General features: G+C 45.5%; 1 protein-coding gene across 1 annotated transcript in view; it reads right to left on the bottom strand.

The window, feature by feature from the left end:
• LOC148540809 (uncharacterized) overlaps positions 1-20,267 on the bottom strand; it is a 236,858-nt gene that overhangs the window by 167,153 nt on the left and 49,438 nt on the right. The window contains exons 9-10 of the mRNA XM_088481969.1: positions 16,036-16,306; positions 3,295-3,459 (exon numbers count right to left, since the gene is read on the bottom strand). Of these exons, the coding sequence (XP_088338095.1) occupies positions 3,295-3,459; positions 16,036-16,306 (436 nt within the window). The remainder of the gene's footprint in view (positions 1-3,294; positions 3,460-16,035; positions 16,307-20,267) is intronic.

Below are 20,267 nucleotides of genomic sequence, written 5' to 3'. Positions count from 1 at the left end.
GTGGGTTACACCACCCTTTAAGAAATGAGCCAGCCGGCTCTTTACTTATGGGACACAGGCGCACGCTTGGCGCTGCTCCTTTGTTGATGCACGTGCAGCCACAGTGCACAAAATTCACAAACACAGAAAATAATTTTTTTTTTGGTTTGGACTGGAGTGTACTTTCGGGGGTTACAGCACCCTTAACGGTCAAGCCAGCCGGCCCTTTACTTATGACACAGGCGCACGCTTGGCACTACTTTGTTGATGCACGTGCGGCTACTGCGCACACAATTCACAAACACAGAAAATAATTTTTTTTTTGGTTTGGACTGGAGTGTACTTTCGGGGGTTACAGCACCCTTAACGGTCAAGCCAGCCGGCCCTTTACTTATGACACAGGCGCACACTTGACACTACTTTGTTGATGCACGTGCGGCTACTGCGCACACAATTCACAAACACAGAAAATAATTTTTTTTTTGGTTTGGACTGGAGTGTACTTTCGGGGGTTACAGCACCCTTAACGGTCAAGCCAGCCGGCCCTTTACTTATGACACAGGCGCACGTTTGGCACTACTTTGTTGATGCACGTGCGGCTACTGCGCACACAATTCACAAACACAGAAAATAATTTTTTTTTTGGTTTGGACTGGAGTGTACTTTCGGGGGTTACAGCACCCTTAACGATCAAGCCAGCCGGCCCTTTACTTATGACACAGGCGCACGCTTGGCACTACTTTGTTGATGCACGTGCGGCTACTGCGCACACAATTCACAAACACAGAAAATAATTTTTTTTTTGGTTTGGACTGGAGTGTACTTTCGGGGGTTACAGCACCCTTAACGGTCAAGCCAGCCGGCCCTTTACTTATGACACAGGCGCACGCTTGGCACTACTTTGTTGATGCACGTGCGGCTACTGCGCACACAATTCACAAACACAGAAAATAATTTTTTTTTTGGTTTGGACTGGAGTGTACTTTCGGGGGTTACAGCACCCTTAACGATCAAGCCAGCCGGCCCTTTACTTATGACACAGGCGCACGCTTGGCACTACTTTGTTGATGCACGTGCGGCTACTGCGCACACAATTCACAAACACAGAAAATAATTTTTTTTTTGGTTTGGACTGGAGTGTACTTTCGGGGGTTACAGCACCCTTAACGGTCAAGCCAGCCGGCCCTTTACTTATGACACAGGCGCACGCTTGGCACTACTTTGTTGATGCACGTGCGGCTACTGCGCACACAATTCACAAACACAGAAAATAATTTTTTTTTGGTTTGGACTGGAGTGTACTTTCAGGGGTTACAGCTCCCTTTAACGGTCAAGCCAGCCGGCCCTTTACTTATGACACAGGCGCACGCTTGGCACTACTTTGTTGATGCACGTGCGGCTACTGCGCACACAATTCACAAACACAGAAAATAATTTTTTTTTAGGTTTGGACTGGAGTGTACTTTCGGGGGTTACAGCACCCTTAACGGTCAAGCCAGCCGGCCCTTTACTTATGACACAGGCGCACGCTTGGCACTACTTTGTTGATGCACGTGTGGCTACTGCGCACACAATTCACAAACACAGAAAATAATTTTTTTTTTGGTTTGGACTGGAGTGTACTTTCAGGGGTTACAGCACCCTTAACGGTCAAGCCAGCCGGCCCTTTACTTATGACACAGGCGCACGCTTGGCACTACTTTGTTGATGCACGTGCGGCTACTGCGCACACAATTCACAAACACAGAAAATAATTTTTTTTTTGGTTTGGACTGGAGTGTACTTTCGGGGGTTACAGCACCCTTAACGGTCAAGCCAGCCGGCCCTTTACTTATGACACAGGCGCACGCTTGGCACTACTTTGTTGATGCACGTGCGGCTACTGCGCACACAATTCACAAACACAGAAAATAATTTTTTTTTGGGTTTGGACTGGAGTGTACTTTCGGGGGTTACAGCACCCTTAACGGTCAAGCCAGCCGGCCCTTTACTTATGACACAGGCGCACGTTTGGCACTACTTTGTTGATGCACGTGCGGCTACTGCGCACACAATTCACAAACACAGAAAATAATTTTTTTTTTGGTTTGGACTGGAGTGTACTTTCGGGGGTTACAGCACCCTTAACGGTCAAGCCAGCCGGCCCTTTACTTATGACACAGGCGCACGTTTGGCACTACTTTGTTGATGCACGTGCGGCTACTGCGCACACAATTCACAAACACAGAAAATAATTTTTTTTTTGGTTTGGACTGGAGTGTACTTTCGGGGGTTACAGCACCCTTAACGATCAAGCCAGCCGGCCCTTTACTTATGACACAGGCGCACGCTTGGCACTACTTTGTTGATGCACGTGCGGCTACTGCGCACACAATTCACAAACACAGAAAATAATTTTTTTTTTGGTTTGGACTGGAGTGTACTTTCGGGGGTTACAGCACCCTTAACGGTCAAGCCAGCCGGCCCTTTACTTATGACACAGGCGCACGCTTGGCACTACTTTGTTGATGCACGTGCGGCTACTGCGCACACAATTCACAAACACAGAAAATAATTTTTTTTTGGTTTGGACTGGAGTGTACTTTCGGGGGTTACAGCACCCTTTAACGGTCAAGCCAGCCGGCCCTTTACTTATGACACAGGCGCACGCTTGGCACTACTTTGTTGATGCACGTGCGGCTACTGCGCACACAATTCACAAACACAGAAAATATATTATTTTTTTAGCACTTGGGGGGAGCACCCCTGATGGACAGAGCACCCCCTGGACAACACTACAGCACCCCTTTAGGACTGGGACACTGCACAGGACTTTGGAGTGGACACAGCCCCTATGGAGAACTGACTGCACAACACAGTCCAGCCAGCCCCTATGGACTTTGAAGTAGTGGACACAGCCCCTATTAACAACAGCAGCACAGCACAACACAGCCAGCCCCTATGGACTTTGAAGTAGTGGACAACAGCAGCACTACACTACACTACACTACACAGCACTAACTCCCACCCTCCCTCTTCACTGTCCACAGCCGAGTGAGAAAATGGCGCCGACGCGGGTACCTTATATAGGATCCAAAACCCGCGAGACTCGGAAGGCGGGATGATGACGTTTTGCCTCGATGTCAGATCCGAGTCAGGCGGGAAAAGTCGAGCCTGACTCGGATCGGACTCGGATCGGGGAGGCTCGGGGGGGTTCGGATTTCAGAAATCCGAACCCGCTCACCCCTAATATATATATATATATATATATAATAAATATATATATATATATATATATATATATATATATATGTCCATAAAGTGATGTGTTCTTACCATTTTCTGTATATCCTGGAATATACAGTGCACCACTCTTACGTAATACCAAACGACTTTTGCCCTTTACACCTTCAGCACGTACTTTTAGACTGTATCTTCCATTGACTTGAAATGCAGTGAAGTATTTAGAGTATATGCCATCATTCTTTACAATATCAGCACCTTCCAGAATGCAAGTAAGAAAAAAAATCAGAAAAACAAATACAGTATAAAAGATTCAAAACTATAGTGAACATCTAAATAATTGTATGCCACCAATAAGATATTAAATAATGTTTCTTAATAGGAGATCATCATGGAGGTTCTCACTTAGGACCTGATTCAGAGCCGCTCGCTAGGGATGTGCGCTCGCAAGCGGCCCGATGGTTTGCGTATGCGCATGTGCACGCTTTGTTCTGTGTGTGCGCGAACTACTCTGTGCAATCGCATCCCGCCCGCTCGCCCAGCAAAGACAGCCCAGTAAAATGAGTGACAGGAGAGGCCGTTTGTGGGTGGTAACAGGGGCAGGACACTAGTAACGGGGGGTTGGAGATGCGAATGCAGAAGGGCCTGAGTGTTTCAACGCTGTTTTAGAGGCGTGCATAATTAACAGCCAGCGTCATAGTACACATCACATGCCTGTTTTTTACACTGAAGTCCTCACAGTGCTTTCGGTAGGGTAAGGCAACCACAAGCGCTGCGATTCCATCCAATTGTCCTTGATGTACCAATGTTTTAATACACTTCCTGGAGATGACGTGTGCTGTTGGGCGGCTCTGCCTGTGCGATTGGGCGTACGCTCAGACAAAGTGGCTGCTCGCTAAGACATGGTGGGCGTGCTTATGCCTAGGCAAGCGATCGCTTCCCATGGTGTCACTTTGACAAATTTGCATACGCTGGATGCGAGCGATCGCATCTAGTGAGCGGCTCTGAATTAGGTCCTTAGTACACAACGCCAAATTGTCATTGGTAAGTAGCAGTAATTGGTGCCATTTATTCAGGGGCTGGCTGGCAAGTTTTAGCCTGGGGAGCAAATGTAATCAAGTGGCAAGGGCAATGGCAAAATGGATGTGGCAAAAAAACTGCAGGCATAGGTTATCTGATTACCACCTCCATTGTGTCTCATTGCCCCTGCATAGCTCTCTGATTGCCCCTCCACAGCTGTCTCATCAAGCCCTCCATGTATATCTCCCTGATTGCCCCCTTCATAGCTGTCTCATGGAGTCTTCCCAGCATAAATAACAGAATCTGTCGCAGCAAATGCTGACCCTCTTACTGCCCCCTCACAGCTCACGCTGACCTCCTCATTGCCCCCTAACAGCACTCACTCTCCACCTCACAGCACTTACTGACAGCACTCACTGTCCTTTTCACTGTCCACCTCATAGCACTCCCCTCCTACACTGTCCACATCATAGTACTCCCCTCCTACACTGCCCACCTCATAGCACTCCCCTCCTACACTGTCCACCTCACAGTACTTCCCCTATCTTCAATGTGTACCTCACAGAAGCCCCCAACCCCTTTAATAAACACCTTACAGTACCCTCAGCCTCCTCAATGTCCACCACACAGCAGTCCCCCGGCTCCGGTTTTACTAGCACCATGTGCAAGAAATTTTGGAGAGCTTGCTCCCCTTCCAACTATGTGCCTGATTCCATACTGTGCGTCTCCATGCTATAGCGTCAGCCCCCTGGCTGGTTTAGCCTGGTGCTGGTTATATGGGGACCTCACAGCATTTATCCCACCTACATTTTAATACCAGAACAGGCTCTGAGGTCCAGGGCTGGTTATTGATATGGAGGGGTGGTTGGAACAGGCATATTTTTTCTTTATGTAAATGTTTAATTGCTACGAATAGCATCTATACTAGTGGCTTTGGAGAAGTAAGTTAGTAATATTTTTATAATAATTTTAGCTTATTAGTTCTTGAATAATGAAAATATTTTTGTGTAAAAAGCAAAACAAGTAGCTATGGCGCTGAATGGAGTGTATACTTATATGAATATGTAGAATTCTGTACATATACTTAAAATACAATATACACACAACCTATTACCAGTAGGTTATATTGACTATTAATACCCTGAGTAGATATATCAAATTGGATTATTTTTAATATAAAAGAATAAAAAAGTAGTAGAAAAATAAAACACAAAAGAAGTAAAAAGGAGTCACAAAAATAAAAAATATGGTTCCAGCACCTGGTATTCCCATGTGGTCTCCCATCTAAGTACTAACCAGGCCCATCACTGCATAGCTTCCAAGATCAGACGAGTTTGGGCATGTAAGTGTGGTGTGTCTGTGTGAGACAATCCATAGACATATAAACATAGTCAATATGTAAAACACGTCCCACAGCGCTGTGGGTGAAACCCTTAGAATGGGTTTCATTGATTTTATACTGGTTCAATTACTTGAGAAGTTAAATTCATAAGCAGCTCTTGTTTTGGACACTTTGTGATGCAGTCCTCTTACTCCTTCCACAATCTGACAATCGGGACCTACTGTAGCCTCAAACAGACAGGTCCAGACAACCAACTGGGTTAATATTGCAAAGGAGAGAGGAGGAACCAACAGCACGAGTTCCACGGAAACACCAACAATTCAGCAGTGTGGAAAGGGTAAGAGGATTGAGTGTCTTACTGGTAAGCTAACTAAGGAGCGGGATGCCGCTCAATTAAAATACTATACTTGTGACTTTCTTGCAGTAATATGGAGCCACCACTGCAAAGTACTTATGGGAAATGTATGCTACCATTTGACACGCTGCTCACTTAAGAGACTGCATTTGTGACTTTGTTACAGTTATTCAGAAAATCCGCAACTCTCTATGCAAGACACATGCTTATCAGCACAGCTACGTGTAAATTTACACTACAAAGTGTCCAAGACAGGAGCTGCCTATTTAGTGACTCAAGTTATTGAACCAGTATAAAATCAATCAAACCTATAAGAATTCTAAGGGTTTCACCCACAGTGCTGTGAGACGTGTTTCACATATTGACTATGTCTATGGATTGTCTCAAGCTATCTGATTCAAAATATATTATACACAACCACACCACACTGGACAGGCCCAAACTCATCTGATCTTGGAAGCTACAGTATGCAGTGTTGGGCCTGGTTAGTACTTGGATGGGAGACCACATGGGAATACCAGGTGCTAGAACCATATTGTCATGGCCAGGGTTTCTCGGCATTGTGGTCGGCGGGTATTACCTGTGAGGTCACTATGTTGGGGGGGTCTGGCAGTGGCGCTGCTGTTTGGCGAGGGGCTTTGGCTGCACGTGGTTCTGTGCGGGCACATTGTCATTCAGGGCTGATAAGGCCTGGCGGTGTTTCCATTCCGTTTGGCATGGGTGCCGCCATCTTGCCTTCTGACCATGTGATTCAACTGCCCAATCCTGGTGAGTCATGTGTTCCCTCCAGCCAGTCATAGCGTGGCAAGGGGTATTTAGGAAGGTCCAGAGCCTTCCTTCATTGCCAGTGCAACGTGTATCTCAGCCTAGCTAAGAGGGAGTTCTCTGTGCTCACTTCTTGTTACCTGTGTAAACGCTACCTGCCAGCCTGCTTGTCAACTCCTGAAACCTGCTGGACTATCCTGCATCCTCCACTACCTTTTCCCCTGCCTGAGTGCCTGAGCCTGCTGACACCCTACACCCTGCCTTCATTTCACTCCCAGCTGGACTCATTACCTCTGCCTGTATTTATTTCACTCCCAGCTGGACTCATCACCACTGCCTGTATTTATTTCAGCTCACTAACCTGCATACCGGACTGTTCTTATCTGCCACTTTCTGGACATTCTCCCATTATCCTCACTACAGTAATCAAGTGCACTTTAGTGCTAAACTTTGGACTTTTTACTTTTGCCATTCCCATGTCTTCTAAGCCACTCATTAAAAATTCTACCTTTTTATTTAAATCTGCTTCTGTGTTTGCTCCTGTCACCAACCCGGGCCCACAACTAAACCAGAACATTACACATATTTTTTATTTTTGTGACCACATTTTAATTCTATTGTGTTTTATTTTTCTACTACTTTTTTATTCTTTTACATGTTAAATAAATCCTATTTGATATGTCTACACAGGGTATTAATAGTCTATATACCCTACTGGCAACAGGTTGCGTGTATATTTAATGTATATTTGCAGAGTTTTACATCTACATTTAAGTATACACTGTATTCAGTGCCATTACTACTTTTTTCTGCTTTTTACATTTAAATAAGGGGGGGGGGGACCCTCCCCAAAATTGAATTGGGCAGCAGAATCGCCTGTTAGAGAACAGCACAGCTATCCCACCCCTCTTTTTCCTAAAGAAAATAATTTATAGGGTCATATACATGTAGTTTATTAAACTTCCATGTGGTCTGCCACTGCTGTGCCACTATGTTACATAGATGTGCTATATTCTTTTAAACTGTCATGTGTTTGTTGACTGCTGCTTAGTTTGATTGGTAATTATTAATTAATTATCAATTTCTTGTGCTAGCCTGTTACTCTGGCTTGAATCGCTTGTATTGGCCTGAGGCCTGTGATTTCTGATTTGCTGGTCGGAGAAGTGTGTTGGTAATATACTATATTGTTTTCTACTAGGCTTTTACTTTTCGGCTATTAGTTCTTGATTAATGAAAGCATTCTATAGGGTCGTATTGTTTATTAAACTGCCATCCTGTCTGACACTGCTATGCCACTATGTTTCATAGATAGTGCTATACTCTTTTAAACTGCCATGTTTTTATGTCGCTGCTCTGTCGCTTAGTTAAGCCAGCCAGCTCACTACAGCCTTTGGCCAATATTGGTGAAAACAATATTATGAGCTGTAATGTGGTCAGAATTGACTAAGTATGACTAGAAATTAATGTTATTGATGTAATTAATACTGTAAGAACAAAAAACAGGTCCAAATTACATGTTTTTAGCTGTTTTTTATCAATTTATAATGAAATACGAAGAAGATTTAGAACCAAAACATGGGGTTCTGCGCACATCCTAATAATATAAAAGCAAAACACTCCTGTTACCCCTAACAGTACTAAGAAAATGTTACAGGCCCCCTCAGAGACATGATTGCATGTGATGCTTGATGTGAGTTGAGGATCAATATTGAGAACTACTCCCATATTTAGAGATGAGCTCAGGCGACAATATGCAACAAGCCAACATTCTCAAAATAGATAAAATCCAGGGATCAAGACAGAACAGAAGAGATGAGACAGAATAGGAAGCCAGAGCAAAGGTGCAGAATATGATATGAGCATAGTTCAGAGAATCTCTAAACCTGGCCATACACTGAAAGATTTTTATTTTAGCTGTTCAGAAAAACAAGAAATGGTCTCACTTGCAAAAGAAGTTGAAGTAACTCGATACATTGATAGTTGTCATTGTTCAACAATGGTGTCAGGAATCATCCTCACCCTTGGTGCCGTTACCACGCTGACTTGTTGCCATGTTGGTCCCAGTCAGCCCAATGGCAGCCAGGGTAATATCCACCTGACCGCTATGGCCAATCTCTGTGTGGCCCAGGGTATAAATACCCTCCACCAGTGGCATCCCTCCCTGTGGTGTCACCCGGTGCAGGGAGGGATGCTGTGTGCCTGGTGCAGCCATGTGTCGCCAAAAGGGGTGTGGTCATGCAGAAAGGGGGCATGGCCTCGCAGCCCGAGCCCCCGTGCCTATTGCTCTATTGCTTTGGGGGAAGGGGGGGTGCAGGAGGTCACTGTGTGGATTGCCAGCCAGCTCCCTCAGTGTCAGGAGCCGAGTGCTGCACTTAATGCTACAGTACAGCACCCGGCTCCTTTCACTGAGGGGGAGTCTGCACCTTGGTGTCACACCCTTGGTGGGTGACACCCGGGTGTGGACTGCACCTCCCACACCCTCTTGGGCCACTGCCCTCCAGTGACAGCATTCTGGGCCTGAGCTTCATTGCTGTTAGACGTCCAAGGCTCCAGCTCCCTGGCTTGATGTCTATGAAACATTTGTCTATTCCAGCTGTGATTCTATAGTCCGATTCCACTCTGGCTCCGGTTTGTGCTATAGTCCAATCCCACCCCGGCTCCAGTTTGTGCTATAGAACGGTATCACTCTGCTCTAGTTTGTGCTATAGTCCGGTCCCACTCTGGCTCCAGTTGTGTTATAGAGCCTTATTCAGCAGCGATCGCAACTGCGATTACACACAAAATTGGCCAATTGTTGCGTTCTGCACATGCGTATGCATCGCAGTGTGTGCGCGCGAACACTCCACTGCAATCGGGATTGCGATCACAGTGACTCCTCTGATCCATAAGTGTTTGACAGGAAGTACTGTTTGGGGGTGTGATGGGAGTGGTCGGCAAAACGCAGTCATGCCAGTGCGTTTGAACGCCTTTGCAGGGGAGTGCATAAATTAGCCACTGCGATGCCATATTCAGCTTGGGCTTGCACTGCATGCAATGAGGTTAGCAATTCCTGAGTAAGGTCAGACCTTGTGCAAGTGTGCGCGAGGCTGCGATGGTTCTCAATGTTACTGATGGTTTAGAAGTCTTGCTAAATATTACGGATGATTGTAAGGCTACGTATGGCATTGCATTTGCAATCATTAGCATATGCTTGCAGTGAGACTGTGTGTGTAAACGCTATTGTGATCGCAGTTGCGAACGGTACTGAATCAGGCCCATAGTCCGGTCCCACTCTGGCTCCAGTTTGTGCTGTCATCCGATTCCACTCCAGATCCAGTTTGTGCTATAGTCCAGTCCCACTCTGGCTCCAGTTTGTGCTAACGTCCGATCCCACTCCACTCCTGTGCTATAGTCCGGTCCCACTCTGCCTCCAGTTTGTGCTATCATCTGGTCCTACTCCAGCTCCAGTTCATGCTACTGTCCAGTCCCAATCCAGATCCATTGTGTGCTACATTCTGGTTCCAATACGGTCCCAGTTTGTGCTACAATCTGGCTCAAGTCGTGGTGTCTTATCCCAGTGCACCTTTCCTTCCATTACTGTCCTACTGCTTAACATCTATACCTTTTACACCTATGAGGAAGTGTTACATACAATATGTCCTTCTCTACTCCAAACCTCCCAAGCTATCAGTGAGCAGGTGTCTAGGACTCTCCCAGGAAGTTCAGAGTCCCCAGACCTGACAGACGGTCTGTTGGAAAATCAAATCAACAAATCAGAACAGTTTTGGGGGTTGTTTTGCCATTCAGCATTGGCAAATTATCTGTTATACCCATACACTGAAAGATATTATTGCGGTATATCTAATCATCTATCTGTGTATGGCCAGCTTTTCTGATCTGTATGTAATGACAGACCGTGAGTGCTCTGAGAAGTACCAATGAGGCTGTAATTACCTGAACCAGTGCTCGAAGTGGGAATTTAGAGGTGGTGGTATGGCGAATTAATCTCTTCCCCCCTCCCCTTGGGCCTCTGCTTCCATATCATCCCATTGTACGTCTCACCCCCCCACCCCACTCTCCCTGCCTGCTTCCCTCTCTCATACCCTGCCCTTCTCACTAATTCCCTCTCTCTCACCCCCTACAATACTGTCTGCCTCCCTCTGTCTGCCCCTCTCTCTATTCCCTCTCACATCCTCCCCTCTCTCTATTCCCTCTCACATCCTCCCCTCTCTCTATTCCCTCTCACTACTTACCTCTGTCCTGCGCTCAGTGCGCTGCTGGAATGGAGCTTCCAGGACTCAGGAGCACCGGGTCCCACGTTGCTGGTGCAGTTGTGCAAGCCAATGAGAAGCTGCCACTTGGCAGCTTCTCATTGGCTGGCGGCCGCGAGCCCTGTGATTAGCTGGCTGCCGCGAGTCCTGTGATTGGCTGGCGGCTGTGAGCCCCGTGATTGGCTTGCGGCCGCGAGCCTTGCGATTGGCTGGCGGCCAGTGTGTGCTGACTATAGCCGGGACTGGATGCTTTGTCCCGGCTACATGCCAGCGTGTCCACTGCCGCCGATTGAGATGTGTCCCCTGCGGGACACATCTCTACACATTTGCGCCGCTGAAGCCTTGAACACAGGTATACAAGTAGTGTTCACTATAGTGTTCACTATAGGTAAAATGTGTCTGCATCACAGAGATCTGTGCACAGTAGATGAGAGTACTAATGCAAACGATATGCACACAAGGCAGGCTGTTACATGGCTGTCTTAACAGCAGTGTGGGCCCTGGTCAAAGCAATGCACTTGGGCCCCTACCCACCCATTGTGTTCCCAGTAGTAAGCCCCTTATATAGTGCCCCCAGTAGTAGTTCCCCCAATGCAGTTTCCCCAGTAGTGGTACCCCCTATGCAATGCCCCTTATATAGTGCCCCCAGCAGTAGATCCCCATGCAGTGTCCCCAATAGTGGTACCCCTTATGCAGTGCCCTTTAAATAGTGGTGGCAGTTGTAGTCCCCCCCATGCAGTACCCCCAGTATTGTCCTTTATATAGAGACCCCAGTAGTGGTCCCCCAATGCAGAGCCCCCAGTGGTAGGCCCCCCTTTGCAGTGCCCCTAGTACTAGTCCCCTCCCCTTGTAGTGCCCCTAGTAGTTGTCCCCCACTTCTAGTTCCCCCAGTAGTTGTCCCTCCCTTGTAGTGCCCCCAGTAGTAGTCTCCCCCTTGTATTGCCCCCCAGTAGTAGTCCCCCCCCTTGTATTGCCCCCAGTAGTAGTCCCCCCCTTGTATTGCCCCCAGTAGTAGTCCCCCCCTAGTATTGCCACCAGTAGTGGAACCCCCCTTGTAGTGGCCACAGTAGTGGAACCCCCCTTGTAGTGGCCACAGTAGAGGTCCACCCCCCCAGTAGACAAATAAAAAATAAACACTTACCTGAATCCCCGCCGCCGCCATCCGCTCCTCCGTCTGTCCTCCCCGGGCCGGGCCGCTTTGCATTATGGGAGAGACGTCATGACGTCATGACATCTCTCCCATTACCCACTGCGGGAGCCGGAAGATGCCCGGCTCCGGCACTGGGAGTAGCAGTCGATGAGAGTCTGTCTGACTCTCATCAGCTGTTAAAACAAACACACAGCTGCCGGCGCCGGCGGCTTTGTGTTTGTCACTGTGTAGTGCTGACCGAACTCAGTCCGGTCTGCGCTACACACGAGGTGCAGCTGTGAAAAAGAGACACAGACTGGGGAAGGGGGGGGGTCACTCATCACGGGGGGGGGGACAACTACTAGCACAGACTAGTGCTTTAAAAAAAAAAAAAATTTAGTAACAGGCAGCGGCTGCAGGGGGCTGGAGGGGCTGAAGCTTTGGGCCCTTGGGCAACTGCCCTAAAAGCCCAATGGAAGAGACGGCCCTGGGCTGTTACTGGTATTACACGCTGATATGGATGAGTACTCCATAGGCTGTAACTGGTGCTGAACGCTGGAATGGATGTACACTCTGTAGACTGTATTTGGGACTTGCACGCTGGTATGGATGTACAGTACACTCTGTAGACTGTATTTGGGACTTGCATGCTGGTATGGATGTACAGTACACTCTGTAGACTGTATTTGGGACTTGCATGCTGGTATGGATGTACAGTACACTCTGTAGACTGTATTTGGGACTTGCATGCTGGTATGGATGTGTACTCTGTAGTCAGAAATTAGTACTACACAATCACATTGGTATGGATGTGCACTCTGCAGACTGTTCTTAGAACTACATGCTGGTATGAATGTGCACTCTGAAGCCAGTAAATGGTGCTGCATGCTGGTAAGGATGTGCACTCTATAAACTGTAACTGATGCTGAACACACTGCAGATGATGGAAGTACTGAGTACTGAGCAGAATACAGGGAGCAGCAGAAGGCTGAACCAGGAAGCTGGAACACTCAGGAACACGGTTGCACAATGGAGCGTGTACCCTACAGGAGAACCAGGAGTCAGGAAGCAAGCTGCTGATGCTAGAGCAAGGAGCACTGAGCAGGTACAGTATCGTACAACTATAACTAGTAATGGACAAGTACAACTAACGGAGTTCTAATTGATCACAGATGGTTCAAATCACAAACACAGATCAGGCTGCCATCAGCCTTCTGGGTAAGTTTAAGCTTTCTTAGACTTAGCGGGTCTCCAGACACACAAAGGGTTCTCCTGCTGTAAGGAAAAATGCTGCGGCTAATTTATGGATGCCCCGAAAACAGTGTTTAAACGATCTGATGTGTCTGCTTTTTTCTAACCGCCCCCGTTACCTCCCCCAGTGATATTGCACTGAGAGCTGAATAATTGTGCACTAAGGACTGAGAAGTTTTAATTCACTTTAATTAGCTTTATTTGGCCAATAATTACATCATTTTGGGGTAAAAAGTGGAAAGTACAGGAAAATGACTTAATTGATGTGGGACTGGTATATGGGGGCGGTTTATAAATAGGGCAGGTGTTTCTAAGATTACAGGTGGGTTAGAGGCATATTTTGATTGTGTTTAAGTGTCTTTAAATGACACAAATATATACTTATAGGTATTTTATGCACCCCTACTTAAAAAAATACATTTATTTTGTTAAAAAAACACTTGCTTTCTATTATTATTTGTCTCTCATAGAACCCACAATTTAACAATTCCAAATACTTTTATTATGGCCACTAGTACACTTCTAGGGGTATATTTACTAAAGTGCAGGTTTTTAGAAGTGGTGATGTTGCACATAGCAAACAATCAGATTCTAGCTATTATCTTCTAGAAGAGGCTAGATACATTTTAAGTAGAATTTGATTGGTTGCTATGGGCAACATCTGCACTTCTAAAATCCTGCACTTTAGTAAATATACCCCCTATATTGTTATCCTATATCACTTTGCCTTTTTTATTGGAGTACAGGCCAATTCCCCATTTTCACCTATACTCATCACCAGTAAAAGCAGGAAGAATTTCCGTGCAAATGCCATTTCATGACTTTTGTGATTGAATTGAGCGAAAAATGGGTGTGTGCATAAATGCAATAAGTGGAATTTGCACACAAAGGGTGTAAAAACATAGAGCATAAAAAAATGACCCCATTAATGTGGCTAATTGTATTCCCCCTTAGTACTATTCAGTAATATGTAAAAGATAAATTGTATTATTTTATGGCCTTTTCTTAATTGCCGCAAAACAAGGCCATATCTCAAATCAAATTTTCTTAATCAATCAATTAATCACTCGATAGATCAATCAACCTCTCTTTCACTACATACATACTCCACTTCCATTTCCTTGTACTGCCTTTGGGACTCTGATCTAGTTCTTAATTAATGAAAACATTCTTTCTATGGGGTCATATAGTTTATTATACTACCATCCTGTCTACCTCTGCTGTGCTGCAATGTTTCACAGATGTGCTATATTCTTTTAAACTGCCATGTATTTGTGCTGCTGCTCTGTTGCTTAGTTTAACCAGCCAGCCTTTGGCTAATATGGGGGAAAACAATATTGTGAGCTGGTCAAAATTTACTGTAAATGACTAGAAAATAATGTTATTGAGGTTAATTATACAGTAGGAACAAAAACAGTCCCAAATTGCATGATTTTAGCTGTTTTTATCATTTAAAAAAAATCCAGATCCAAAACCAAAACACGATGATGAATTAGAACCAAAACATGGGGGTCTGCTCACATTACTAACAATAAGGGAGTGGTATTTTTATGAGGAAAATATTGGTTGTACAGCTGGATGCAGAAGGTATAAATGTGAGAATAAAGAGGAAGATGACAGATGGAATATAATCAGCTAAATTTTTTGTGTTTAATATTAAATGTCTACCGGACATCCGTGAGTGGATGGCTGAAAGGCAGTTGAAGATGATCAGAGAGAGTAGTTTCATGAGGTTAAATGCTAATTCATATTGTTATAATTCCTAATTGTTGATTCATAAATGTTGGTGTTCTCTGCATGTGTATATGTGATATTGGGATGCAGCTTGATTGTCTATAGTCACAATGTCGATAGTGACTTTGTAAACACCAATAAGCCTGTTTTATTTATTATGTAGGGATTACTACCTTAAACATTCCACTTAGAAGCATGCTTAAAAGTTTTAATGCCCGCATGGTTAAATGCTGCTATGTCAAATCATAGCACCGGCTTTCTGGTGTTTACAGGATCACTTTTGAGGATGTTACTGTAGACATTAGCATGTTGAAAAGTGATCATTTGGTTATTCCTACACAGAATGGGGTAAGAAATGACAGGTTACATTAAAAGAAACTCCAAATGATTGATTGTACAAGTAGATTACCAAAGATGCCAATGGAAGAAGGAATGTAATGTTTAAAGAACAGGAGTGCTAGACAGTGTTAAATTATTAAACCACATACACACTACATGATGTGTGTATGCGGTGATATCATCATCGGCGGGCCCAGCTCACACTTGCCAAAGCCGACCAGCGATGGACAACAGCTGGGGGGGGGAGTGGGGCCATTCTGCATTCAGCAGCATGGCATCACTCATGATATCCCCAGACTGGGCTGCATGTACAGCTGACCGGGGTTATCGTAAACGACCAGCGGGAGCGCACATCGCTGGTCGTTTTTTGCATACACACTTGCCTATATTTTGAACGATTAAACAATAACGATATCGTTATTCAATCGTTCAAAATATCGGCAAGTGTGTACGTGAGTTTAGAGACAGAGAGATCTAGAACAAGAATGTAAAACCTTCACCAATATTCAGTAATTAATATCATCTTAGGGTTCCTTTTCTGGAATTACAATGGTCAACACATTCTGTTGTACATGATGTGGTGTTTTCTGGGCAAGAATATCATTGTTAAACTGTTAGAGAGGTAAGTGTGTAAGCTGTAAGGTATTACCTGCTCCATTATCCAACAGCTCCAAATTCAAAGGTGTTCCAGTCACTGTTTCAATAGTTGCAGTTACTTTTGCTCCCTTCACAGGTAACAAACCTTGACTTACTGTGGCATACACAACCATTGGATTAGGATAACTGTTTGTGATTGTATTCATATGGGCATTCACAGTAATTGGAGGTACATTTTCATCAGCCGCCTTAGAGTTCACAATTAGACCTGTAGATTGATTTGATGTATGAGTATTGCAAAGGCTGTAATCCCACTGTCCCACCTACAGAGAAATCAAGACATATTGTTGTATGCTCATACAGTAAATGTACAGATGTTTAAGTATCTAAAATACTGTATAAATATATTATAACTGATAAATAATAAAAGGCTGTAAAAAATATCTGAAAAGGCCATATATGCCTAGGCCTAGACTGTCTGGATTCTAGAAGCAGCATGACGTGGTAGTCATGGCATTGAAGGCTTTAGAATAAGCATGATGGAGGATAAACCATGAGGCAGGATCATATTAAGAGAGAAGAGAGCCCGTGTGCAGTCTTCATGTGGGCCCATTCCACTCTAGTGGCCAGCACAGGTGAGTAGACTCTGACACTGCACTAGAGTCTATTGCACATGAGCAGGTGCCTGCTCCATGTTCCCTTTGACTTTTATACTGCGCATGTCCAGTAATTTGTTCAGCACCACCAATGCGGGACTCCGGAGAGTTAAGTATTAAATATAGGTGCTGGGTATGCGGCATGGGTCCCACTGGACCACACACCAGGTTCCCATTATAGATACTCACTGCCATAAAGGATTTTCTATGCATTGCCCTTTTATTGTGCTCATGTCATTTCCCCTTTAAGTTTTGAGATTTCTTCTGCTTGTTATGTTAGCCTATACAATTGAATTTTGGGAGGAGTTTGATAGTTGTTTGCAGGGCCACAACCAGCAAAGGGCGACTGGTGACACCGCACAGAGGGCCTGATTCAGAGAAGGACGCTCTGAAAGAGCGCTCGCTCTGAATCAGGGCGTTTTTTTTTTTTTTTTTGTGCAGCCTCTTGGCCACTTGTTTAGCTGTGGGTGACCACCCACAGCTATTGCGAGCGGCCAGGATGATGATCGCGATGGTCTTCACCATTGGGCTTGCCACGAGACCCTTGTGGTAGGGTCTCGTGGCCGCAAACCCCAGAGAGCTTCCGACTCTAATAGACCCGGAAGCTCTCCCACTGACGTCACTGGTGATGTGAGTGGGGCCGCCCTCAAACGGCAGACGTTCGCTTGGGAACACCTCCATTTGTGAAACCACCCTCCCGCCATTCCTACAAAATGGGCGAGCTGTCGATCAACATCTACAGCCGCCCCTTTTGTAGTGAGCCACGGAGCGAGAGAATTTCTCTCTTGCTCTGGGGCTTGCGCGTGCACAGTGCGGCCCTGCGCGCGCGCAGAGCCCACCATCGACCCGCTTGCAAGCGCTCAAGCGCTTGCGAGCGGTTCTGAAACAGGCCCTGAGTGCAGCACTTTGTGGGCGGTACTGCTGACCATCCACAGTCCCTCTATCTGGCTGGCAGGGTGCGCTATCCCAGTTTGTTGTAGCCCCGCTCCCTATGGAATGACATCATGATGTCATGCACTGAGGTCGCATGTCTGGCACCGTAACTCGAGGTTACAGCGCTGGTTGTTAGGTGATGAAAGGCAGATTAACTATCTCTTTGTTCCTATTTTCTGGTCAGGGAAGTTATACATTGTGGTGCTCTTTGTTGTACATTGACTAAATTATTCATCTTTTTTTCCATCAACTTTTCTCTTATTGGGGGAGATGTATCAAGCCTTGGGGAGAGATAAAGTGAAGAAGTTGCCCAAAGCAATCAATCAGGTCCTATGGACCAAATGTAATAGGGTGATAGTTTAGAAAATGTGAGATGCCTGACAGTAATGCCAGTGGTGGGGGCTTATATTCCTGTGATGCAGTGGCTGCTGTTGGCAGGCATGATTAGGGAAGACCCACTGCAGTTACACGAGCTGGGGCTCTAGGGTCCTCCATACAGCAGTCTGTCTCACTTCCCACTGCTTGCCAGTTTAATGTAGAAGGACCTTCAGAGAAGGGGCTGCTGGCTGTGTTAGGTACCCTTCTATAGTAAGATAGTGGCCAAGTGACTCTTCTTGGTCACGTCAGTCTGTCTTCCCATTTAGGCATAGGGGGATCCCAATTTTAGCCTCTCATTTCCATCAGGTCTCCACTGAAGCAGTGTCCATGTCACAGGTGCATCTGTCGCATCAATATCCTTGGTAGAGGTGTCAATCCTGTTGGGGAGGTGGAGTGCTTGTGCAAATGTTTCGGGACATTAGTGGTCCTCTCTCCTATGCATAAGGTCTGTTGTAGTGCTGTAGAGTAATACACCATAGGGCATCTACATCTTTGGAGTCACGCATTACTTCATGCTCTGAGCAGCAGGTGATCTCTGCCATGACCCCTCCCATAACTGCAAATCCAAGAGCAGCGGTTAATGCGGTCATGACTTTAATGGCAGTTTAAGTTGACACCATTGTTTAATTCCACTGCCCTAAGTGCAGGGCCAGCTTGCACCTCTAGTTGTTGGGGCACTAGGAATTACCTGTCCTGCCCTTGCTGGCCTCTAAGCTCCTCCTTCCTCAGTTGCTGCTCCTCCTGCCAAAATACTCTCTACCTGTGCCTTTGCTGTGTAAGGCGCACTGGAGCAGATGATACCTCATTGTTTCCTAATGAGGTTGGGAAGGATGATCATTTCCGGTGTGACGGGGCTCTCTTCTGGGAGAGATGGTGATTAACGGCCGAGTACCTCATCATCTTGTAGATCAGGTATGGGAAGTTAATTGAAAAGAGAGGCTAGGTGATCTAAGAGCAGCCATATGCATTATAAGGCATAGGGCATGTAACTCCAGGTTACCTAGAGAGGAAAGCTCTGGCTCTCCCTTGGTACCTCAGGGTGGTGTTGTTCATTGTGACATAACAGCAGTGCTCAGAGGTTTGCATCCAAGTGCTTTGGACAGAATCATTATGGGAAAATTTGGCAATGTGTTCACATTGATGTCCAAGATCAAATGAGAGCTTAGGCCACTAAACGATGGGGAGGTATGGGTGAGGACATGTATTTTTCCTTTCATAATTGGTTGGTGGCTTTCTACATTTTTATGGCTTGCTCATTTTAAATTCATCCATAAGAACATTTAAATGTTTTGTGGTACCTCAATTAATTTATTCCATGTTCTGTTTGGAGCTGTTTTAGAATTTCATTCTAAGCAGTCTGGTTCATCAATAAATGATGTCAAGTTTAAGGACATGGCAGTATGGCTGAAGGTGACCCAGTCTACTCCTGTGTCCAGTTTCCAGCAGGAAGCTGTTGACGTTTTAAACAAACATGCCTCCAGTGTGGAGGCCTGCACCCAGCCAAGGACTGTTTCCATTCCCCAATTACCATTTCTGCCAGCCTTCATTTCAGCAATGGTGGTCCTAAAGCACTATTCCTGGTGTGTCTTTGTCTTAAGATGAGGTGGTTGGATATGTACAGTATCCCCAGGGCTTTCACGATGGTTTCCGTTTACTGATTTACAAGGAAGTTTCCTCATGAATGGCAAAATATTTAAAGTCAGCAATTGACCTGCCTCATGTGGTGCTCAAGAAGGTTAGAAAGGAGGTTGCATTGAGTTGGCATGGTGGGACCTTCTCTTCCTTTAGCAGACTTTGTTCTTTCTCCAGTGGGTGTAGTCCCAAAAAAGCAGCCAGGTAAATAAAGTTTGATTCAACATCTGTCTCACTCTCCTAGAGCTTCCATCAATGATGTGATTCCTCTGGAATTGTGTTGTGTGGAGTACCAGTCTTTTGACACAGAGCTGACTCTTATTAGAGATTCCAATATTGGATTATTACTAGCCTAGACAGATGTTGAGTCAGTTTTCTGCTTACTGCCTCTTCATCCTGATTCTTTCAGGTTTAGGGGATTCTGCGTACCAGATGGCTTTTGCATAGATAAAAGTTTGCCTACTGTATGTGTTGCCCTGTCTTGTAAATGTTTTTCAAGTGCTTCAGCATATTCCTTCATTGGTATGACAGACATAGGAAAATTTGGGGTAATTCACTATTTATAATCTTGGCATTGTGCAAGCATTCAGTCATCACAGTGCTTCCTTACTGCCATTGGTTCATCTGCTTTCCAAACATGTATTACGCTGCAAAACAGAAAGACTTTTGCTTACCGTGCTAACAA

This window comes from Taudactylus pleione, unplaced genomic scaffold (assembly GCF_031769625.1).
Source record: "Taudactylus pleione unplaced genomic scaffold, aTauple2 ptg000017l, whole genome shotgun sequence".
NCBI classification, from domain to species: Eukaryota; Metazoa; Chordata; class Amphibia; order Anura; family Myobatrachidae; genus Taudactylus; species Taudactylus pleione.
Note: the sequence above shows the minus strand (reverse complement) of the source record. Positions and strands in the feature narration are given on the sequence as shown.